This window comes from Salvia hispanica, chromosome 2, assembly GCF_029641045.1.
Source record: "Salvia hispanica isolate PSC_SH4W2 chromosome 2, Shi_PSC_v1, whole genome shotgun sequence".
Taxonomy (NCBI): domain Eukaryota; kingdom Viridiplantae; phylum Streptophyta; class Magnoliopsida; order Lamiales; family Lamiaceae; genus Salvia; species Salvia hispanica.
The window spans coordinates 63,871,096-63,895,253 of NC_142693.1; the positions used below are offsets into that span (position 1 = coordinate 63,871,096).

The window sequence follows — 24,158 nt, forward strand, 5'->3', positions numbered from 1 at the left end:
TCATTTTTAATGGACGACCTAAAAAGGAAAACGTTTCATTTCTAGTGCGACAGAGGGAGTATTTCATTACTAGTATTCCCCTTATTCTTTGTTAATAGAAATATTTTTTTTTCCAATAGTGTGTTAATGGATGATGAATAAATTAAGAGAGATGAAATGAGAATAAATAAAAGAGCTAAGTTACTTTTTGCCAAAAATCTTAATTATTTTAAAATTTCCCAAAATTAAAAAAAAATCTTAATTTATATTTTTGGGGGATTTTGTATGACTGTTTTGTTTGTGGGGATTTTTTTTGCAATTGGCAGAAAATCGGGTTCAATGAGAAGTCTTTCGTGGTGGATTTGAAGAAAGGAGAGGTTAAAGAAGGTTAGGGCTCTGTATTCTGCTTAATTTTTCTATTTCTTAACTTGCTTGTGACATATTGGGTTGTTCATTTTGTTGCAATTTCACCCAAATCTAAGCTAGCTCACACATCAATTAATCACAGGAATAAAATGAATTAAATTGCAACGAACAACTAGCAACAATTAAAATTATGTAACTAAGCTAAAATAAATGCATCGGATCAACACAAGAATTTCATGAATGCCAATTGAAGAAGATTGTCTCTGTATTTTATACTTAGGTGGTGTTCGGTTACTAGATAAAATAGTACTCCCTCCGTTTCGCCATAGTTGAGGCGACACTTTTCGGCACGGAGTTTTAGAAATGAATATTGAGTGTGTTAAATAAATAGATAAAAAAGTAAGAGAGAGAAAGATAGCGAGAATAAAGTATAAAGTGAATAAAGTAGAGAGAATAAAGTAAGAAAGAGAAAAAAGTTACCGTATAAGGAAATGACTTAACTATGAAGAAACTTCCCGAAATGGTAAAATGACTCAACTATAGTGAAACGAAGGGAGTATCAACATAGATTGAGTTGTGAGATTATTTTAGTTGGAGGGAGTAAGCTATGACTAACTATCCCATGATTATCCATCTAGGATTGAGTTGTGGGATTGAATCTCATGAACCAAACACACTATATATTAAATCTCGAGATACAATCTTGCAACCAAACAACCTATTAGCTTTGCCTTCTCTCTCATATCTATTTGAGCTGATCTGCTATATCTCCTGGCTGATGTGGCACCCAGCTGGCATGTAAGTTGTTAACTTGTTGTGCACGTTAACGAACGTGTGTTCCTAGCTGAGCTTTTCTTCTCCTTCTTCAATTGTGATCGTAACACATTTTTTGTACTCCAGAAATGGTTGTTCATGTCACTATGAAATTGTTAATATGCAGATTCTTGACCTTGTAGCTAAACCGCTTGAAATTTGCAAATTGATTGATTAGTCAAGAATTCGACTGATTGTATCATGTATCCAAACTGCTTCGAATTGCAAATGGATTGTTGAATCAAGACTTCGACGGATTGTATGATGTCAATATTAGCTGATTTAAATTGATCTATGGAATAATAAGCATTTCTTGATCATGTATCTACATTATTCAAGTCTGGGTGTGAGGGAGGTATAGTTTTGGTACTGCTATTCAAATCCTTTATTCTGTTTATGGAGCAACATTTATTTTGGATTTGAAAGCAATGTGGCTAATATTTGTTGAATCCTTAACTTTAGCCAATCATTCGACAAGTGTAGGATTTGATATTGTGTTGCTGCTTTTAACAATCTTCCTTAGTTTTAGCTAATTGTGTTAGCTTTGGCACCATTGTGGCTGCTATTTACTGAAACCATAACTCAGGCGATTGTTCCTTGTCGTATTGATATGGTTAATGTATTCAATTTATTAGATCTGTGTGGTGTTGTCTGGAAAAGTCGTTTGAAAGGTTGATCACTGACTATAGATGGTTTAATATAGTTAAAACAAGTGTTGTGATTTCAGTTTTTTTATTCGAAGTTAACTTTTATTGTTATAGGAGCATATGAAGATGGGAAGCCGGATGCAACTTTCTCGTTTACAGACGATGATTTCCTAAAGGTCGCAAGTGGGAAGATGAATCCTCAAATTGCTTTCATGAGGTGCCTTTATGTTCCAAACTCAACCATAGCCTATAGTTTGTGTTAGTCGAAGAGTCATTAGTTAATGTTGTGTGATCATCGTATTGTAGGGGCGCGATGAAGATAAAGGGCAGTATCAGTGCAGCGCAGAAATTTACCCCCGACATTTTCCCCAAGCCATCGAAGATGTGAGCAGTTACGGCATCCCTGTACTACAATGTCATCAATATCATTCAGATCATTTCTTGTATCTGGAAGCTCAACTATAGGGTATCTCAGAGATAAACTTTATCTTCTATATTATGTATGGGTCGAATCAATGTTGATAAATGTCATTGCTCTAAAATAATATAGAACTGAAAATTCTAATTTATTTTTCATAAACTCACGAACTTGTTCACAAATAGATTTGTTTACCACTTCAATCGGAGTCGGGCAATAGTTCGACTTGAAAAATACATCGGTTTCAATTCAGTTCGAGGTTCAAGTCTATATCTTTTCGACTTCAGAAAGATTGTGTCATAACTTATACCGAGAAAAAGAAGTTTTTCGTTTGTCATGTTGCGCCTTTTTTTAGGACTGAGTACTTTTTTTATGTGAAAAATTTGTCTCCATTACGCTCGTAGAGGCTATACGACCTCAACATGTCCAAATACGTCAAGTGCGACACCCTCCTATGCTAATAAAAACCATATACCGCCACATGCACGAAGGCCGTGGCCGACATCATGATCGAAATCAATCATTTGAAGTCCTTTTTTTTATGAATAAGGTCGCACCACTTAGAACTCAAACCTGAGACCTTTGGCCTCAAACATTAACCTCTCTGCTGAAAAATATTGACAGTGTCGGAAGTGGGATGTGAACCCACGCCCTCTCTCGAAGACCAGAATTTGGCCTTATTAGACCAACAATTCTCAAATTTCGAAAAATGTTATTCAACCATATAAAAAGAAAATATCAAGAATTTATACATATATGAAAACTATAATGTGAACTTAAGTTAAAAATCAAATTTTAGTATATCAACTTTATTAAGTAATTGAATATACAAATTCGAATTTACACGAATATATGATTAAAGTATTTTTAAGCATAACCCTAAAAATACGAAACTTCCATATTCAAACTTCTCAAGTCTCAACTCCCGCTTCTCTCTCTCACTCTCTCAACACCGTTGCAATGGGCGCCAACGCCAGCAGAGATGTGGATCTCTCCGAATCCGAATCCGAATCCGAGCAAACCACAGACCACGAATCCGATTCCGAAGAATCCTACGGCACTCCGGCGTCGCAGCCCTCCGATCGGAAGCGCGACGACTCTAAAACGCCGTCGTCGATCGACGAAATCGAATCGCGCCTCAAAGAGCTCAAAATCAAATACAATAACAGCAACAACAACAGCTCCACCGCTCCGAATGTGAAGAACGCAATGAAGCTCTACCTCCACGTCGGCGGCCACACCGCGGAATCGAAATGGCTGGTATCCGAAAAGGTAATCTCCTACTCCTTTGTGCGCGGGGCTCCGAACGGCGACGAGGAAGACGACGAATTCGAAGATGAAGGAGGATCCGACCCGAATTCGAGCTGGCTGTTGAGAATCGGGTCGAAGGTGAGAGCTAGGGTTGATGAGAATCTGCAATTGAAGGCGTTTAAGGAGCAGAGGCGCATGGATTTCGTTGCGAATGGTGTTTGGGCGATTAGGTTTTTCAGCGCGGAGGAGTGGGATCGTTTCACTAAGAGGTATCAGGATTGTTTGTTTGAGAATACCTATGGATGTGAAGCTAATGATGCTAATAAGCTGAAGGTATACGGGAAGGATTTCATCGGATGGGCGAACCCTGAGGTGGCCGATGATTCGGTGTGGGAGGACGCAGATATGAAGACTCCTCCAACGAAAACTCCAAGGAGAAGAGGCAATGATTTGACTGAGGAGTTTGAGGAGGCTGCTGTGAATGGGGGTGCTATTCAGAGCTTGGCTTTGGGGGCTTTAGACAACAGTTTCTTAGTCAGTGATTCCGGGATTCAGGTTGTTAGGAATTTCAGCCATGGGATTCAAGGGAAGGGGATGTATGTGAACTTCGAAGGAGGTAAATTGAGCCAGAGGAAAGGAGCTAATGTGACTCCGAGGAAGGCTCTGCTCATGAGAGCTGAGACGAATATGCTTCTCATGAGCCCTATGAATGAAGCTAAGCCGCACTCGAAGGGCCTGCATCAGCTCGATATTGAAACAGGGAGAATTGTGAGCGAGTGGAAGTTTGAAAAGGATGGAGCTGACATTTCGATGAGAGATATTACTAATGATAACAAGGGAGCTCAGATGGATCCTTCGGGGTCGACTTTCTTGGGACTGGATGACAACAGGCTGTGTCGTTGGGATATGCGTGATAGGAGGGGGATGGTCCAGGATATCGTGAATGAGTGCACGCCTGTGTTGAATTGGACTCAGGGGCATCAGTTTTCGAGGGGGACTAATTTTCAATGCTTTGCAACGACTGGTGACGGATCTATTGTGGTTGGATCGCTTGATGGGAAGATTAGGCTGTATTCCGTCAGTTCTATGAGGCAGGCCAAGACTGCATTTCCTGGCCTCGGCTCGCCCATCACTCATGTTGATGTTACCTTTGATGGGAAGTGGATTTTGGGAACCACTGATACTTACTTGGTTCTCATATGCAGTCTGTTCACGGATAAAGATGGTAAGATGAAGACAGGTTTTGCTGGCCGAATGGGGAATAAGATTTCAGCTCCGAGGTTGTTGAAGCTGAATCCTTTGGATTCGCACATGGCTGGAGCAAGCAAATTCCGCAATGCTCAGTTCTCTTGGGTACGTAAGCATGCTCATGTTCTCGTGTTGTTCTTTTGATCTTGCTGATTTTCCTTTAATGAGATTGTGATGCAGCTGTGATTGGTTTCATTTCCTCCATGTTTAATTAGCACATCTTGCCATTTTTGTGTTGCTGAGTTGTGGGTCTTGTGGCTTATTGAAGCCTGTTTAGCTTTGTTTATACCATGTTTTCCACTCATGTTTAGCTTTGCACGATTATGGTCTTCGTAAGCTTGCCCTTCCTAATTTTTTTTAAATATTCACCGTTTGTCGATCTTGTTACTACTAGACATGAAAATGCTGAATTTGGAAAGGTACTTATATCCTCACCCTTCTTTAGAAATATGTGACAGTTAAACCTTGTGTAAATAGTATTGAAAATAGTACCAGCCCACTCTTCCTAAATTCAATATAGTTTCTCTGACCTCCCTTTAACACATATTTTGTTAACTATTTCATATGCACTTGATCATATTTAGTTCAACACTTGAAGAAAGAGAATATGTGAAGTAGGTATAGTGCTTATAGGATGTATGGGGTGCTTTTAGCTTTCTTGATTTTATGAGCAAGAAAGTCATGACATCCAAGCAGTCACCATTTTGCTCATATTGGAAATTTGGTGATAAAATTGATGCTTCTAAAACATTTGTAATGATTGGAATGCTTTGAGCTTTCTTGCTTTTTATGAGTGATAGAGCTTCTAAAATCTTTGTAATGAATGGTATGCTGATCATGGCAAAGATACATCAGTCATGAGCTTAGGCTTTTCTTGAATCATATACAGCAAGGTGCTGATGCTAGAAATGTCGTCCGATTCCTCAGGTCACGGAAGAAGGGAAGCAGGAGCGCCACTTGGTCGCCACCGTGGGCAAGTTTAGCGTCATATGGAATTTCCAACAGGTGAAGGATGGATCTCATCACTGCTATCAAAACCAAATCGGCCTGAAAAGCTGCTACTGCTACAAGATCGTCCTGAAAGATGACTCGATTGTCGACAGTCGCTTCATGCACGACAAATACGCAGTCAGCGACTCGCCTGAGGCACCACTTGTGGTGGCAACCCCCATGAGAGTCAGCTCCTTCAGCATCTCCAGCCGACGTCTGGAGCTCTGAAGTTCAAATCTGTAACAGATCAAGCTCATCTGTTCTTTGTAGGGAATCTTCATGTATGAGGTCAATTTAGAAAAATATTGACCTTTTATCTGATTGCTGTAATTGGTTGCTTTTCAATCTTACTCTCTTGTTCAATGAAAATGCCTTGATCGAATGGTGGCTGGCTCGTGATGAAGGGTTCGGGTTCTGCCCCGAGCTACCACCCGGTGATCATGGTGGTTTGAGCTCATGACCTGCTCTCAAAATCAAGTATAGTTCTATATAGAAACAAAACTTTGAATATTGATGAATGTAAAAAAGAAAAGTTTCGTTACAGAATCCAATGCCTCATATAGCCACACCAAGCTAAGATTACAAACTGTGTAACCCAGCCAAGTATTAGAAAAAATAAAAAAAGAAATTTATGATCTGAGCAACCTATTGTACACAAAACAATACTCCTATACAAATATAGACGTTTGTCAAGAATGGACAACAGATTTAAGGTGTTTCCGAAGGAGAAAACTCACTTACAGGGAAGGCGTCTCTGACACGGGGGGAGACGATCACGACGGCAGCGTCTGCAACGACTTGGACGACTTCTTCTTGCCCAAGAACATGAATATTCTTGGGAAGAATGATCTCTTTTTCTTCTTCGCAGGCTTGACGTCCGGAGACGTATCCGTTCCCGTGTTGCTCGTGAACGAGCCGGGGCTCGACACCTGATGGAGCGGCGCGGATTTTAATGTGCTGACGTGGCTCTTGGCGTCTAGCCTCTGGGCCGGGCTCGGAGCCGAATCACCAGCTTTCCGTCTCTGCTCGTGCTCGGCCCTCCACTTACGCAGCTCTTGCTCGATGCCTAGCTTCCCTTCTTTGGCCTTCTCGGCCTTCTGCAGAGCGGTCTCCAAGGCGCTCTTTCGCTCGGCCATTTCGCGGTTGGTTTCCTCCAGCTTCTTTAAGGTGTTCGCCTCGGACACCTTGGCTACCTCGATCTCGGCAAGAGCAGCAGCGACGCGCTCGCTCGCCTCCTCCTCGGCCTCGTGGGCCTTCTTGCTGAGCTCGTAGTATTCTTCCAACGAGAGCGTTACTCCGGCCGGCGAATCCTCCTCGTTGCTTTGAGCAGACTCGCTCTCCGTCAATACTTTGATAGCTGCGAGTGCCAACTTCTCGGAAGCTCTAGCCGCTTCGATTTCCTTCTGAGCCGCGCGTAATCTGCTCTCCATGGTGCCGGCACCCGCCTTTGCCTTTTCAGCTTCCTCCTTCGCCTTTCTGAGCTCGTCGCGAGCGGCCTGGGCGAGGGTCTTTGCTTGATCAGTCTCTTGTGCTGCCTTTTGTAGCATCTTTGGAAGCTCAACCATTTTCTCTCTGTCTTCTTTCTCCCTGAGCTGAATAAGCGCGATTTCGGATTTCGTCCGGTTCAGCTCAGCTTCAAGAGACGCAACTGCAATCGACGCCATTCCCTCCCTCTGCTGAATGGTAGTCAGTTCCGCCTTCTCCTTTTCGAGCTCTGACTGCAACGACACCGCAGCCACCTTCAAGATGGTGACTTCGTTGTTCGTTTTCTCGAAATTGAGCTTCACTTCTTCGAGTTCCTTCTTAGCCGCGGAAATAGCTGCTTCGATTTGACCACGGTTTGCTTTATCCGTTTCGTTGAGTACATCTTCAAAATTTCCGGCCGGTTCCCCCTGCGGTTCTGATTCGAGGTACGTTGCTAATTCAGCCTTCAAATCTCTCAGCAACGCAGTTGCAGTATCCAACTTCGACTGCATATCCTTCGACAACGAAGCCTGCTCTTTCATCTTCTCGAGATCCTCCTCAGCTTGCTTGATCTCCTTCTCCCAGTTGAGCATGTCCTGTTCTTTCGCCATAACTGCTCCGATTCGGTGCTCCTCCGCCTCCAGATGCGCAGCGTGTGCAGATTCCAACGACTCTTTCGCAGTGATAAGCTCAATTGTCAATTCCTCTACGGACTTCTCAATCTCTTTCGACTTGGAAATAGCTTCTTCCGCCTTCTTCACATATGCATCTTTCTCGGCTTTCAACGCGTTATAGTCCAACCTGAGCTGTTCCAGCTCTTCTCGAACGGTCTTGACTTCTGAAACGGCGGCCACATGCCTTGCTCGGGCGACCTCAAGCTGCGCCTTGGCTGCGATGCTGGATTCATCGGCAATCCCTTGCTCCAGCTCTTCGACCCTAAGCTTTGCAAGCTCGGAATCCTGCTTCGCCTGTTTCTCTTCTGTCTGTGCTCGTTCGAGATTGAGCTTCAGCTCTTCGATAAGTCTCTTAGTGCTGTCTAGCTCTTTCAGAACTGTAAGTTTGGCCTCTTCAGCATCCTCGGATTGCTTCTTATATAACGGTATCTCCACTTGAGCTTTCTCGAGTTCCTCTTCTATGGTTTTTCGTCTCTGCACAGATAAGAAGTCAGCAAGGTTCATACGAAATTCGAGAGGGACGAGACGAGATAACAGGGATAAGATCATACCTCGACGGTCTGAACACGGTGGGCTTTCCAGTCCACGATCCCACCAAACTTCGAAACAGCAGCTTTCACAGATTCGAAAGGCGCTGCCGTATCAACTTGAGCTCTACTGAAGTCGATGATATTTGGTGTTCTAGGCGTCCTAGGAGTCCTAGGAGTCCTAGGAGTCCTAGGGGTTCTAGGCGTCTCGGGTTGGTCGGGGAATTTCTCGGTCTTGTTAGATTTTATCGCTAATTTCGGCAGCCGGAAAGTGGGGGTGTTATTCACTTGAGGTGATGAAGGAGTTGGTGGTATATGCTCATCCACCAGGGACGAAGGCGCAATAACCCTGAGGTCGGCTGATGCAACTGACGGCTCGCCTTCTGATGTGCTCGGTTGAACAGATGCTTCGACTGGTTCTTTGTTCTCGTGCGCGATGGTGCTGTTGTTATCTTGAGGGATGATTACTTCTGCAAGTTCTTTATTCGTCTCGTCCTCGACTGAGCGAGTGGCGTCTTGGGCGTCTGCAGGCGTGGCAGACCCATTTTCTGCCACTACTGTTTCCCCACCTGCGTCAGGAGAATTTTCGGCCAAATCCTCTCTAGAAGAAACGCTCGCGGTTTCTGCGTCCCCCTTCAGAGGTGAAGTTCCTGGTGCAGGAGGGTCGTCCTCAACCAAAACTTTTGCGCCCTCCATTCTCCTGCAGTGGTAGGGTCCGTCCTCGTCTGAGCACCTGCAATCCACGGAGCCCGTAAGTGTTAGGCAAAGAGTGATGGTTTCAATATCAATAATCGCCATATCTATACAACAGCAAGGGAGTACGAGATGAACAAAACATCGTACTGCATTAAGTCATTTCAAGAGACGAAATCACCATGAACCATCTTTGGTATCTACATTATTAGTTCATCAATAACTCGACAAACTATAACAACAGACAAATAGACAATAAACTACATTAAAACAAAAACTATGCACACTCGGAAACAAAGAGAACATACAAAGGATTGATGATAAACTTGTTTTGGTTTTTCCTTGGAAAAACTAACATCAAGATTGAAAATGAGCCTTTAATTTCTTAATCCATAAACAATAAAATGCAGCTTGTATCATTGCAAGAACACAATCTACGAGTTCGACATTGTGGCTACTCGAGAAAGAAATACCTAACCTCGTCATCTAATCTATAAGTTTCTATAACAAGACGAAAAAAATGCTTAACCGAACTTAACACCGCGATGTTTTTAATCATCTAACAATTATCCAACTAAAGAATCCCAAACAACGCGCCTCGACACCCCAACAAGAACTGTACATGCTTCGTTCCGTGCTCATGCCAAGAACGAAGCAACGGTATGATAATATCCCAAGAGACTAAAGCAAAGGAAAGTATGAAAACTTGTTGCTTACTCGTTCGTTCACTTCACGCTGCAAACCATTTCCACATAACGGATACGCCCCAAAATTATGTTATGGATCCGCTACGATTTTTCAAGTTGCCATAGCAAAATGCCCCTTAATAAATCAAGTTCCCCCAAAACTAGAAACATCATAAATCAAGTTCCCCCAAAACTAGAAACATCATAAATCAAAATCCCAATACCAACATGATAATCATGAAAACAACTCAGAAACATTAACTCCTTTCTTAAATTGCACCACAATCCTAATTCAAAACCAGCAAATGCACAATCCAAAATCCCATCAATAATCAATCCATTCAACTGAATAATTTCACACCCAAAACAGCAAACACCATTAATCCAACCAAAAAACATCCAATTACAAAATAAAAACATCAAAAATCCATACCCAATTTATCCAAAACACTAACACCAGGATAAACCAAATCAAGAACCAATTTTTACAACAGCACAATCATCACATAAACGAAACAAGCAAAGTCTAGAGAGAGAGAGAGAGAGAGAGCGTACCAAGAATCACCAGAAACCACAAGAGACAAAAGGGTCAAACGCTGAAGCTATGAATTATTTCAAAAAATATTACCCGAAAAAAGGAAATTACACTCATTTCTAGCCTCCAAATTATCACAACCCCTCCTAAAATCACTCAACACCCAAAAAAACTCACCAAGATCAAATTTTTATCAAGAAAATTAAGCATATAGGTGTGACTTGTGAGTATGAACACGTGTATGGATCCTGCTTCTGCAAACAGTCAGAGAAGAAGGATATCCATCCACAATTCGTTAAACGATAGGCCCATTTTGTGGAAATTGGAAATAATAGATATTTTATTTTTCTAGTAATTTGTGGTTTGCATAAGAAGCAAGACAGTCTTTGATTGATTGAATGACGAGTAAACATTAGCTTTTTGTCTATTTTAATTTAAATTTTAAGATTGAATCATTACTTAATGTAATGATAAAGATAAAGTAGCCGACCATTACGGATTAGAAGGGCCCTTTCTTTCATCGCTTTTGCATTTTTTTTAATTCAATTTGTGTTTAATTAATGTTGTATTTGGTGAGCGGCTGAGGTGTATTAATGTCTAAACTAAAAACTTTAATTTTTGGTTTTGAATAATTATTTTTCAAATCATACATTTAGTTTATTGCAAATATTGTACTCTCTAAATATCTTAAATTCGAATATCATCCATAATTTATATGTTAAACTCAAAATATTAAATAAGTAAAGAATAAAGTATGAGTGAGAGTAAAATAAATGGATTAAATATAGTACTGTGATGTTAAGTTAAAAATTAAAATGATTATTTTTTGCTAAATTAATAAATAATTTATTTACTTGAGACACTCGTAAAAGAATTTGAATTGATTTAAATACGTACCTTGAAAAGTAGCTAGTACTAGCTAGTTACTTTTATTTAGTAGGAGTAGTATTGCTAAAGTTATATGGTTCAATTGATTAATTGATTAAGGGAAAGCTAAATTAAGATTATACAGAAGTTAATATGTTCAACTCTATTTAATTTGTTTATATCCCTATCTTAAAAGGGTAAAGAATTTAATAACCTTGTGTTGTAGACTTAGTCAACGAAGAATCATGGATGAAAATCAACAAAAATTTTGTTGTTAGGTACACCTAATTAATTAATTGTCTAGAAATGGCATTGAGGTTTCAATTTTCATGATCATATACTCCCTCCCTCCATGAATAAGAGTCTCGTTTTTCCATTTTAATCCGTCCGTGAATAGGAGTCCCGGTTCACTTTTATTATAAATGGTAATAGAGTCTCATATTCCACTAACTCATTCCACTCACATTTCATTTAAAACTAATTTATACAAGTGGAATTCCACTAACTCTTTCTCACCCACTTTTCTTAACATTTTTTAAAATCCGTGCCGCCAAAGAATGAGACTCCTAATAGTGGACAGAGGGAGTAGCATTTCACATTATAGTCAATAAAAATATTTATTTAATTATTTAAGTTTATTCATAAATATGTACTCCTTCCGTCCTAAAAATAGAAACATTTAAAACGATACGAATTTTAATGTAAAATTGATAAAGTAAGAGAGAAATAAAAAAGAAAAATGTGTTAGTAAGAAATGAGTCTCACCTCACTAGAAAAAAATAAATTTTCTGAAAATGAAAGCTTTTGTTTTTAAAGACGGAGAGTATGCAGGACCAATTTACAAATATTTTTGGACCATATGAAAAATCTATACATGAAAACCAACACATAGAAACCAACAGAATAATATCATTACAACATAAACAATATAATATCGTGAGTAGTTATGCAAAAACCAATATCATTAAGCATAATATAAAAAATTGTTGTATGAAATCTGTGGTGACAGCCGAGAGTAATTGTGTAATCGAGATAAATATAAACGTGACACAGAATTTACGTGGTTCACCAACGTTGCGTTGGCTGTGTCCACAGGCAGAAACGAAGAACAAATTATTTTCATATTGCATAGTTTCTTGGCCTGCTCCTAATAAATAGGCACATGGACGACATACTAGGCCCATTATAAATATTACTACTAACAAAATCCCAAAATTAAAATTTTTAACTTATATATAATCCCTATGAAAAATAAATTTATGCATCGACTCTTATGGAGTACTCCATATCTTTACACTTTACATGCACAAATAAATCAAAAATAAAATCAACAAATAGAAAACAAATTCCTAACACGAACAATGTTACTATCAAATAAATTTCCTAGGATCAGTAACATTGATCCTCCAACGTTGATTCTCGAACCCTAATTCTCCGGCCACCTTCCGGTTCAACTCCAACTCGCTCTTCGTCCGCCCGGAGAGGCTGCATGACCGCTGCAGGTCTAACGGCATGGCGTCGTGCACCTTCCACCAGCGGCGGTGGGCGTCGTCGCTGGCGTAGTCGTGCAGGTCGGCGACGTCCCAGTTGCAGTCATAGTCCCTGTAGCACATCCACGGCTTCAACCCGAAGTAGTGGATCGAGTAGATCTCCGGAGGGTCCGACCCGAAAAGCCGGTTCTTGACCCGGGCTTCGGCGGGGGAGTTGGCTGGGATGTGCTTGAAGAAGTTGAAGCGGCGCGGGAGGCGGTGCCACCACACGAAGACCTCGTTTAAGAAGCCCTGGTCGCCGCCGTTGTACGAGGCTATCTCGTTGCGGCGGCGCATCAGCGTCCGGAATGTGCAGTTTGATGGCTCAATCACCATGATTCCTGCGGGGGGAAATTGCCAGAAAAATCATGAAATTTAACATTGTTTGCAATTATTATACGACGAAATATTCAGGTCGTGACAAAATGTAATGTGTTGTTGAGGGATGATGTGACTGAATAGGTGTTAAATGTGTTGTCAAATTGATTAAGATTCAGACAAAGATATAATCTTACATTCATGTTGTCACATTAAGTATAATTTCACTCAAATTAAACTTGTGGACAACAAAACAAATTAGAATTTGATAAAATTTTATTGTATGTCATGGACAAACTCAGGTGATTCCTAGGTAAATTTTGTTATTTTAGTTGGTCCAAAAAAAATAATCTCTTTGGTTTAGTTCAGAGTATATTACTCCTTCTGTCTCTGTCTCTGTCACAGTTTTCTATTTCCGTCGGTCACATAAAATTTGTCACATTTCACTTTATATCATTTTTTTTTGTAGTGGACTCCACATTTCAGTAACTTATTCTCATTCACATTTTATTATAAAACTAATATTTTAAAGGTAGGACCCACGTCCTATCAACTTTTCAACCCACTTTCCATTACATTTCTTAAAACTCGTGCCCGATCAAACTGTGACAATATTTGAGGGACAGAGGGAGTACTATAATCGATCTATCAATTTATTTATCATTTTCTACCACGTTATATCTAACTTTCTTCATTCCACATTTTAGTGAGAATAGTACATTTTTCAGTCACAATATTCGAACCACTTTTCTATTAAACTTCGGTCTGCACCCACTAAGACTTATATGTGTTGGATGAAAATAGGAGTAGTATTAAAAAAAATGAGGACATACCGGAATTGAAGATATGGCGATTGTTGCCAACGGCGGACATCTGAGGAAAGTGGAAGAGGATATCGATGTTGCGCAACACGATAATGTCAGCGTCGATGAAAATGACCTTGTCGTAGTCGGTGAGCTGCCATAGTCGCAACTTGCTATAATTGTACTCGTTGTACGAATTCTTCTCCGCTCTCGGGTTCCGAATCCGTTTGATGTAACGGAGGGTCCAACCGGCTCGCCTTAGAGCGACCCTGGAGGGCTCTGAAATGGACTTGTCTAGGAGAAGGATTAGGTCGCGCTGGGTACGGGTCTGAATCAAGGTTTGGGCCAGGGTTATAGCCCCACAAACGTAGGACTCGGAAGAGTGGAGAACTGTGACGTAAGCTTCTCGTTTTTGCGATTGTAGGGTAATGGCTTCAATTTTTGAAACATTGTATCTTTCATTGAATGCTCCTGCTGTTGTCGGACTAAAAAATGTTAGCGAAGGTACAATACATTATATGAGTAAACACTTCACTGTCAAATTGGAAAAACGTTTTTCCTCCGATTGATAAATTAGGTATTTAAGCCACCATAACAACGATAAATCATGAACCATTATTGATTTCTAAAAAAAATATACTCTTCGCTTGCATGTGAAAACAATATTTAATTGTCAATATTAGAAAACAACAACCTACTTCAAGTAAAATACAAGATCTAAACCTAACTAGATAAATTGGTTCATAAAGTAGCGCCTGTAGCTCAGTGGATAGAGCGTCTGTTTCCTAAGCAGAAAGTCGTAGGTTCGACCCCTACCTGGCGCGACCTACTTTATTTTCAAATTTTATTTATTTCACTTATTTTCTTATATACCTATATGTTTCTTTTTATTTCCAAAATTGTACTACCTTCGTCCCCCAAAATTTGCTACACTTTGACCCGACACGGATTTTAAGAAATGTAATGGAAAGTGAGTTGAAAAAGTTGGTGGGATGTGGGTCCTACTTTTATAGTATTAGTTTTATAATAAAATGTGAGTAGGAATGAGTTAGTGGAATATGGGGTCCACTACCAAAAATGGTAAAAGTGAAGTGTGTCAAATTTTCAGGGACAGACCGAAATGGTAATATGTATCAAATTTTCAGGGACAGAGGTAGTACTATACATCATTATATTCAAACAAACATGATTTGACAAACAAAATATTATTGTTACTAACTCGTAAGGGTTTTAAAAAATGTAAAAAAAAAGAAGTTGAAAAAGTCGGTGGAACGAGAATCACACATTTATATATTAGTTTTATTTATTTTTTAAAATTTATTTATTTCACTGATTTTCTTATATACCTATATGTTTCTTTTTATTTCCAAAATTGTACTCCATCCATCTCCCATAATTTGTCACTATTTGACTCGGCACGAGTTTTAAGAAATGTAATCGAAAGTGGGTTGAAAAAGTTAGTGGCACGTGGGTCCTACTTTTATATATTAGTTTTATAATAAAATGTGAGTTGGAATGAGTTAGTGGAATATGAGGTCCACTACCAAAAATAGTAAAAGTGAAAGGTGACAAATTTTTAGGAACGGACGAAAAAAAAAATGTGATAAACTTTCACGGACGGAGGGAGTACTATACATCATTATATTCAAACAAACATGATTTAACAAACAAAATATAATTGTTACTAACTAGTATGGGTTTTAAAAAATGTAAAGAAAAAGAAGTTGAAAAAGTTAGTGGAACGAGAATCCCACATTTATATATTAGTTTTATAATAGAATATGAATGTAAGGACCAGTGGAAAGTGATCGACCATTTATCAAAAATAAAATAAAAGTAAAGTGGATAATTTTTCACGCACATGCCAAAAAATGGCAAAACTGAACAACAATTCATACACGGAGGGAGTAAGATATTAGGGGTAGCATTATTATGAAACCTAGGTCGGAGAAAGCATTGAGATTAACTATACGAGTTTCATTTTCTGAATTTACTATCACACACGATGATCACGTATCATACCTTTATCCCGTAAAGGCAGAGCCAATTCGCAAGAGCCAACCGGCAAAGAAACCTTTTGCTCCAACCGCCACATCTCCGGCCGGTAGAGCCGCCACCGCCCCTCCCTCCCCCCCACCTCCTCGCACCGGAAAAACTCCGGCATAGGTGGGCACTCACTCAGCAGCACCACCTTCGCCCGCCCGCCCTCATCCCGCCGCCCCCGCCTCACTGCCATGTTGGCGGCCGCCAAATGCACCTGCAGCCGGAACACGTCCCGGCTCCACCCCTCCTCCGGCTCCCGGCACGGCAGCTTCGCCACCACCACGTCCACGTGGCCGTACGCCTCCCAGTCCGGCATCGGAATCTCCGGGCACCTCGCGCCGGGATATTTATCCTCGTTGATCCACGACGGAAAAATCGAGTCCCACCGGAGCTCCGCCGGAACCTTCTCTAACGTCACCGGAATAATCTCGCCGGAGCTGCTCCATGCCGACACGTCTTCACCCTCCATGTTAATCATTCCGATCTTCATTCCACGGCCGATGCTGCTCAAGAAACTCGGTATCTTTTTCTTGATCAGCTCCCTTCTCGGTTTCGCCTTCCCGCCGGCGGCGGAATCTTCTAGAACCATCATGGTCCCACTTTCGCTCTGATCATAAAAAGTCCAAGCATTAATTAGAATAATCTTTTTATCAAAAAGTGTTCAGTATTTCATTTTTAATCAAGTATATCGCCATTTTTCATAATCCTAGAGTCATTTTGCTATTTTGTCTATAGTAGTAGAGTCATTTCTCTTTCATTAAAAGTCACATATTTCTGTTCAATTATTTTTCTCATTCTCTTACTTTTTTCTCTCTCATACTCCTACTTTATAGTGTCTTTTTATTTAATACATTACACAACCTTTTCTTAATCTTTGTACCGGAAATAAATACTTCCACTACTATGGAACGGAGACAGTATATTTTAATGCGCGGTAAATAGTGTTTTTTCAATGGTTGTGCCTCAGTTGTACTCCCTCCGTCCTCTAATAGTTGGAGCGAAAGGACGATGAGTGTTTTAAATAATTAGATAAAAAAAAGTAAGATAGTGAAAAAGTAGAGAGAATAAAGTAAAAAATGAATAAAGTAGAGAGAACAAAATAAGAGAGAGAAAAAGGTTATTATATATGAAAATGACTCAATTATGAGGGATCTTCCCCAAATAGAAAAATGACTAACTATAGGGGAACGGAGGAAATATTCCTTAATTTTATAAATTGCGAAATAAAACCAATATTGAACATAAAATTAGGAAGATGGTTACCTTATAGTGGCAATTGAGGAGGGAACAGCGGACGAAGGAGGCGACACAGTGGCGGGTGTTGGAGGCGGAGGGGCAGAGGAGGAGGGTGGCGTAGAAGACTATGAGGAATGCCGCAAAGGAGAGATTGATTCTTTTGATGAGAGATTTTGCGGAAGTAGACATCATTTTCTTCAATGCCATGGTTTGTGACACAATTTAGATGATTGATGTGAATAATTATATATATGCACAATCACAATAATTTTGAGGGATATTTTGTGGAACCAATGAAAGAGGTGCATACGCTGTTTGCGGTTGTTGGTTTTCTTGTCTTTGGCTGTTAGAATAGGACAAATTGTCATAAAAATAATCCATTTATCTTAAGATAAGTGAAACATTCTTTTGGGCATGAGATTTAAGGAATTGATATTTGAAAGAGTTAAATAGAGAGATTAAGTATGAGAAAGAAGAAATAAAGAAGTAAAGTGAGGATAAAGTCAATGGATAATAAAATAAGAAAACTGATTTTTTGTTAAAAGAGAAATGACTCACGACATTTCAAAAGGAATACGACTTGCTTATCTTAGGATGGAGGGTATATAAAATTCGGTTGAAATTGATCCTTCTCATAATTTAAAAAACCAATAGAATAAACCATGAAATTTGATGTAATTCGCAACTATACCACAATGAAATATTGCAGTCGACTATACGTAGTTGTTGATGTTTCAAATGTACGAGGTTCGTGATTATGTACTAAGTGTTGTTGATGTTTCAAATGTACGAGGTTCGTGATTATGTACTAAGTGTGAATATACAATTTCACACAAATTAAAGTTGTGGTACAATAAGGAACAATGTTAAATTTTATGTTTTTTTTTATGATTATTAAATTGTATAATGGATAAGAATTTGATCAAATCAAATTAACAATTAAATCAAATCACATCAAATCAAATCATGTGCTTGTTTATTCAACAACGTGCAATTATCAATAACATGAGCTATATGTTATTGTTAGATGATGAAAACTTCATTTATTTGGATTATTTTTTGGTTTTTTGTCCTAGATTTGATTCTGTTCTTACTTCTTAGTGCCTAACATGACGAGGTTGGCTAGTTTTTGTTTGGTAAGTTGATAGTATTAAATAGTAGTAGTACTACTTCGTAAGTATTTCTTAATGTTGGCTACTCGTCAAGCAGGTAGTTGAGTGATGCATAGCATTAAGACACACGTTCCAACTTTGTTCAATATATTTTATTAGTACTATTTTTTATTGAGAAAATCGGCAACGAAATGTATATAATTACTTGTACAGTACTCTCTCAGTTCCATAGTAATAGAGACATTTCATTTTGCACACTCAGTTTTGAAAAAATAATTATAAATAGTTAAAATGGAGAAAAAGTAGAGTAAGAGAGAGAATAATGTGGAGAAGAGTCTTATCTATAATATTCTCTCTCTTACTTTACTTTTTCTCAACTTTAACTATTTATAATTATTTTTTTAAAACGAGTGCGGAAAATGAAATACCTCTATTACTATGGAACGGAAGGAGTATATTATTAAGACTTAAAAGGTGTTATAGTTGAGAAGATTTTAAAGTTGAGTGAAAGTTCTAGTTCTAGTTCTATATATGGACTATGATCAATACCAAATTAGTAGTCATAAATTTTAAACATCGAACACCATCATTATAAAATAACCTAAAGTTCATTACAATGAACTAATAGTAAACTTAACTTAAGATTTATTAATTATGTCAAATGACGTTATTATTTTTAAATCTCTGAATTTCCTATAACGGACGTAAAATCCGTGTTATTTTATAATGAAGTGTTTAGAGTTTAATGTTTAAAACTAGTTTGATATATAATATAACTCCTGGTTCTATACTATAAGTTTCATGGTACATATATTTAATGTGCGAACATTCGACTTTCTAATTCAAATTCAAATTTAGATCCAAAATGTCCATCGGTAATTGTAATTAGAACTATGTAATTACGTAGATTATATTGATGTCACCCTATGTCTAAAGAATGTAATAAAAGTAAGTATAATGAAACGCAAAACATTTTACCATCTAAGTTGGTTACCAAGAATAATCATATGATCTCTAATGCAATTTTAGGATTACTAAATAATTAGGCCGGATAATCACCCCACACCAGAAGGAATTAATTAATTCATTGTTTTGTACAAAGGACCAAATTCATCAATTTATAAGCACGTTAGGATAGGTCATATTCTAATGCTTATAGCACCCTAATCCAAAACCAAGACTAAATCTTCACCCATAAATTTTAAAATGAGTGGATGAGATTAAATCTTACGAATCTCAATAAATAGTAGAAAAAATATCAACAAAAAAGGTAATATCGTCATTATGATATATCATATGATAATTTTCGTGAATGTTTTTTTATATCAACATAGTGTATTACAAATATCAATAATATGACATAAGAATATCAACACATATTTATTGAGATTTTTACATGGTTTTATTGAGATTTTTTGATGATTTTTTGATGTATTTGTTGATAAAAATCTGGTTATCAACATTTAAGAAAACTAAAATAAAAAATACTCCCTCCGTCCACGAAAATTTGTCCCAGTTTTCCATTTCCGTCCGTCCCCCAAAATTTGTCCCATTTCACTTTTACCATTTTTGGTAGTGGACCCCATATTCCACTAACTCATTCCTACTCACATTTTATTATAAAACTAATACTTTAAAAGTAGGACCCACAATCCACTAACTTTTTCAACTCACTTTCCATTACATTTCTTAAAACCCGTGCCCGGTCAAACCGGAACGAATTTTCATGGACGAAGGGAGTATCAAATTTCATCATCCGAACGTCGTCGGAACATATGCAATTGAGATCTCGTTGGAATCCTTATAAAATTATCTTTAATTTGATATATTTTTTGCGAAAAAATAATTTAAATCGAGAGAGTTACGTAAATTTAAAGTTTTAAGATGATTTTAATGAGAGAGAATTGACATTAATACCCTGTAATTTTATTTATTAATTTTTTTAATTAAAAATATAATCCATGTGACATTATTTCAACCCCTAAATCTTCTAATCTAATGGTTAAGATTTAGTCTTAGTTTGAGATTGCTAATTAGTTAGCAATTGATCACTCCCCCGTTAGGATATAATTATATATTTAATATCTTTTAAAAATTATAAATTATAAATAATATTCTGAAACTCAAATTATCAATTTTCATTGAGTCAAAAGTCATGTATACCATAAAAGTACGATACACATAATTTTTTCACATGCCGAATATACGATATGATGTTTTCAATAACATATACCGTAACTACCGGTCCCTAATTCCCGTTAGTGCCTACCTTTTGGGCCTATGTATTAGTCATATTTTATATTCATAACGTACACAACATTTTGACATTGTCTGTTTTTATTTTATAAAATAACTTTGTGTCTAAATCTAAACACATTAACTTTGTGATTATCTGATATTTTCCCCCGGCGGATAATCTCGAGCAAATTAAAACTAATGTGAGTACAAATGGCATTTTAGCTTTTACATGGATCAAATTAAAACTAATGTGAGTACAAATGGCATTTTAGCTTTTACATGGATCAAATTAAAACTAATGTGAGTACAAATTCATTTTAGCTTTTACTCTCTCCGTCTACGAATATGAGTTTCGTTTTTCCAATTTAGCCCATATATGAATGGGAGTTTTGTTTTTCCATTTTGGTTCATCCGCGAATAAAAGTCCTGATTAATAATTACTATAAAATGGTAAAGAGGCTCAATATTCTGCTTACTCATTCCACGCGCAAATTAGTTTTTCTTTTATTTCCAAAATTATACCTCATCCGTCCCATAAAAGATGTCACACTTGTGAGACAATACGGGATTTTATGAGGTTTTGTTTTTGTGTGTTAAATGAAGAGAGAAAATATCATTGTTATATTCATGTGAGAGAGAACTTTTTCAAAAATAAAAATATGACATTTTTTTAAGATAAACTAAAAAGAAAAATATGACATCTATTATGGAATGGAGAGAGTATGGTCATTAAATTCAAAAAGACACAATTTAACGAACAAATATAATTGTTTGTATATAAAGAGTAAGCATTATAATGAAACCTAGGTCTAGACATCATTGAATTTGAGATTATAAACTATACGAGTTTCATTTTTAGAATCTCGAAGATCATATATCATACCTTTATCCAATTCGCAAGAGCCAACCGGAAAATAAACCCTTTGCTCCAACCGCCACATCTCCGGCCGGTAGAACCGCCACCGCCCCTCCCTCCCCGCCACCTCCTCGCACCGGAAAATCTCCGGCATAGGGGGACACTCACTCAGCACCACCACCTTCGCCCGCCCGCCCCCATCCAGCCTCCCCCGCCTCACCGCCATGTTCGCCGCCGCCAAATGCACCTGCAGCCGGAACACGTCCCGGCTCCACCCCTCCTCCGGCTCCCGGCACGGCAGCTTTGCCACCACCACGTCCACGTAGCCGTACACCTCCCAATCCGGCATCGGAATCTCCGGGCACCTCGCGCCGGAAAATGCCTCCTCCGCGTCGGTCCACGCCGGAAAAATCGACTTCCACCAGAGCTCCGGCGAAATCTTCTCGAACGTCACCGGAATAATCTCGCCGGAGCTGTTCCATGCCGACATGTCTTCATCCTCCATGTTAATCATTCCTATCTTCATTCCACGGCCGATGCTGCTCATGAAACTCGGAATCTCTCTCTTGATCAGCTCCCTTTGCGGGTTCACCATCCCGCCGGCGGCGGAATCTTCTAGAACCATCATGGTCCCATTTTCTCTCTATCATAAAAAGTCCAAGCATATAATCAATTGTTTCCCGTTGTATAGTTACTGAGCACTTCTAGGAATTGTTGACGCTCAAATGTGTTCATCAGTGTATCATTTTTACCAAGTACTCCCTCAGTCCCACTTTAATAGTCTTATTTGAATTTGACGCAAGTTTTAAAAAATATAAAAGAAAATTGATTAAAAGAAATAGTAGAACGTGGCTTCATATTTTTATATATTAAATTTATTATAAAATGTGAGTGGAAAAAAGTTAGTAAAATATGTGGCATATTATTATCATTTATGGAATATTTCAAATGAAACTCCTAAACCTATAGTAAGACATCTAAAAATGGTAAACCTGGATTGCTAAAATGGGACGGAAGGAGTGTATTTTGGTGTTCGGTAAACATTGTCTTTTTTAAATGATTGAGACTCCTTAATTTTATAAATTGCAAAAAAAAAAATATATATATATATATATACTACTAAACATAAAATTAGGAAGATGGTTACCTTATGGTGGCAATTGAGGAGGGAGCAGCGGACGAAGGAGGCGACACGGTGGCGGTCGTTGGAGGCGGAGGGGCAGAGGAGGAGGGTGGCGTAGAAGAATATGAGGAATGCCACGAAGGAGAGATTGTTTCTTATGAGGAGAGATTTTGCGGAAGTAGACATCATTTTCTTCAGTGCCATGGTTTGTGGCACAATTTAGATGATTGATGTGAATGATTATATATATACAAACACAATAATTTTGAGGGAAATTTAGTGATACCAATGAAAGAGGTGCACACGCCGTTAGGGGGATTGTCAAAATGAAATTCTGCCCCGGTCTCATATAATTTGTTATCATTTGACCCGACACGAGTTTTAAGAAATATAATAGAAAATGAGTTGAAAAAGTTAGTATTACGTGTCCTATTTTTACTATATATTAGTTTTATAATAAAATGTGTATGCGAATAAGTTAGTGGAATGTGGGGTTCTTTACCGAAAACGGTAAAAGTGAAAGGTGGCAAATTTTTAGGGACGACCGAAAATGAAAATAAGTACGGAGTAACAAATTTTGAGGGATGGAGGGGGTAGTTTATAATAAAATGTGAGTGAGAATGAGTTATTACAGTATGAGGTTCACTAACAAAAATGGTAAAAGTTAAAAAGTGACAAATTTTTAGCGACAGACAAAAAAGGATATAAGTGACAAATTTTTAGGAAGGAGTATAAAATTCGATTGAAATCGGTCCTTCTCATAATTTTATAAACCAATAAAATAAACTATGAAGTTTAACTTTATTCACAACTATACCACGATAAAATATTCCAATCGACTATATGTAATTGTTGATGTGACACATACATGTTTCAAATGTACGAGGTTCGTGATTCTGTACTTAGTGTGAATATACAATTTCACACAAATTAAAGTCGTGGGACAATAACAAACAATATCAAACTTTATGTTTTTTTTGGATGATTATTAAATTGTAGGATAGGAACAGAATTTGATCAAATCAAATTAACAATTAAATGAAATCAAATTATGTGTTTTTTTTCAGCAACGTGCAAGTAACAATAACATGAGCTATATGTTTTTGTTAGACGATGAAAACATTATTTATTTTGATTATTTTTTGGTCTTTTGTCCTAGATTTTGTTCTGTTCTTACATCTTAGTGCCTAACATGACGAGGTGGTCTAGTTTTTGTTTGGTAAGTTGATAGTACTTCCTCCGTCCCATAAAAGTTGAGTCATTTTCTTTTTTAACTAAAGACAAAACATCTAATCACTCTTACTTTATTCCATCAATTACTTTATTCTTTCTTATCTTTCCTACTTTTTTAATCTCTCCTATATATTTAATATAAATTCTTAATCTCCGTGCCTAAAAGTTTTGTCTCAACTTTTATGAGACGGAGGGAGTATTAAATAGTAGTAGTACTACTTCATAAGTATTTCTTAATGTTGGCTGCTCGTCAAGCAGGTAGTTGAGTGATGCATAGCTTTAAGACTCACACGTTCCAACTTTGTGCAATATATTTTATTACTATTATTTTTAATTGAGAAAATCGGCAACTAAATGTATATAATTACTCATATATATTGTTAAAAGGGTGTTATAGCTGTGAAGATTTTTAAGTTGAGTGAAAGTTCTAGTTCTAGTTCTAGTTCTATGGATTATGATCAATAATCAAATCAGTCTTAAATCTTAAATGTCGAACAACATTATTATAA

The 24,158-nt window shown here is 37.9% G+C and overlaps 3 protein-coding genes, 1 non-coding gene and 1 pseudogene across 9 annotated transcripts; 3 read left to right on the forward strand and 2 right to left on the reverse strand.

Annotated features, from left to right (window-relative positions):
- The first annotated feature begins 278 nt into the window (after window positions 1–278).
- LOC125200201 (sterol carrier protein 2 pseudogene) lies at window positions 279–2,405 on the forward strand (annotated as a pseudogene). Its single transcript, XR_016135606.1, has 3 exons — window positions 279–366; window positions 1,920–2,022; window positions 2,112–2,405. The product of XR_016135606.1 is annotated as a sterol carrier protein 2 pseudogene (transcript).
- Window positions 2,406–3,145: 740 nt separating this feature from the next.
- Window positions 3,146–6,084, forward strand: LOC125201481 (protein CYPRO4-like). The gene is made up of 2 exons (XM_048099618.2): window positions 3,146–4,827; window positions 5,650–6,084. The coding sequence occupies exons 1-2, from the start codon at window positions 3,184–3,186 to the stop codon at window positions 5,938–5,940; spliced, it is 1,935 nt and encodes a 644-aa protein (XP_047955575.2). The 5' UTR covers window positions 3,146–3,183; the 3' UTR covers window positions 5,941–6,084.
- Window positions 6,085–6,195: 111 nt separating this feature from the next.
- LOC125201480 (protein WEAK CHLOROPLAST MOVEMENT UNDER BLUE LIGHT 1-like) lies at window positions 6,196–10,654 on the reverse strand. The gene is made up of 3 exons (XM_048099616.2): window positions 10,312–10,654; window positions 8,402–9,110; window positions 6,196–8,324 (listed from the first exon to the last, which is right to left on the reverse strand). Exons 2-3 carry the CDS (start codon window positions 9,071–9,073, stop codon window positions 6,486–6,488), a joined length of 2,511 nt encoding a protein of 836 aa, XP_047955573.2. The 5' UTR covers window positions 9,074–9,110; window positions 10,312–10,654; the 3' UTR covers window positions 6,196–6,485.
- Window positions 10,655–12,392: 1,738 nt separating this feature from the next.
- Window positions 12,393–22,620, reverse strand: LOC125202758 (UDP-glucuronate:xylan alpha-glucuronosyltransferase 2-like). Of its 5 annotated transcripts, none has more exons than XM_089063402.1 (5): window positions 22,441–22,620; window positions 21,659–21,936; window positions 15,831–16,183; window positions 13,839–14,276; window positions 12,393–13,028 (listed from the first exon to the last, which is right to left on the reverse strand). In XM_089063402.1, exons 1-5 carry the CDS (start codon window positions 22,618–22,620, stop codon window positions 12,529–12,531), a joined length of 1,749 nt encoding a protein of 582 aa, XP_088919528.1. In that variant the 3' UTR covers window positions 12,393–12,528. The 5 variants fall into 5 exon arrangements, with proteins under 5 accessions (XP_088919528.1, XP_088919525.1, XP_088919526.1 ...); XM_089063399.1 differs by having other exon boundaries at window positions 13,839–14,263; window positions 15,809–16,183; XM_089063400.1 differs by having other exon boundaries at window positions 13,839–14,263; window positions 15,809–15,882; window positions 21,358–21,936.
- TRNAR-CCU (transfer RNA arginine (anticodon CCU)) lies at window positions 14,560–14,632 on the forward strand. The gene has a single exon. It is a non-coding gene; the product is annotated as a tRNA-Arg (tRNA).
- Window positions 22,621–24,158: the final 1,538 nt, after the last annotated feature.

What these genes read in the sequence shown, in the direction of transcription:
- LOC125201481 (XM_048099618.2), top strand. Translation starts at nt 3,184, where the DNA reads ATGGGCGCCAACGCCAGCAGAGATGTGGATCTCTCCGAATCCGAATCC. An exon ending in GCAATGCTCAGTTCTCTTGG is followed by an intron (nt 4,828 to 5,649) that starts GTACGTAAGCAT and finishes CCGATTCCTCAG; the next exon opens with GTCACGGAAGAAGGGAAGCA.
- LOC125201480 (XM_048099616.2), bottom strand. Translation starts at nt 9,073, where the DNA reads ATGGAGGGCGCAAAAGTTTTGGTTGAGGACGACCCTCCTGCACCAGGA. An exon ending in ACCGTGTTCAGACCGTCGAG is followed by an intron (nt 8,325 to 8,401) that starts GTATGATCTTAT and finishes TTATCTGTGCAG; the next exon opens with AGACGAAAAACCATAGAAGA.
- LOC125202758 (XM_089063398.1), bottom strand. Translation starts at nt 22,620, where the DNA reads ATGGCACTGAAGAAAATGATGTCTACTTCCGCAAAATCTCTCCTCATA. An exon ending in TCTGCCTTTACGGGATAAAG is followed by an intron (nt 14,280 to 15,830) that starts GTATGATACGTG and finishes CGACAACAGCAG; the next exon opens with GAGCATTCAATGAAAGATAC. An exon ending in TCGCCATATCTTCAATTCCG is followed by an intron (nt 13,029 to 13,838) that starts GTATGTCCTCAT and finishes TTCCCCCCGCAG; the next exon opens with GAATCATGGTGATTGAGCCA.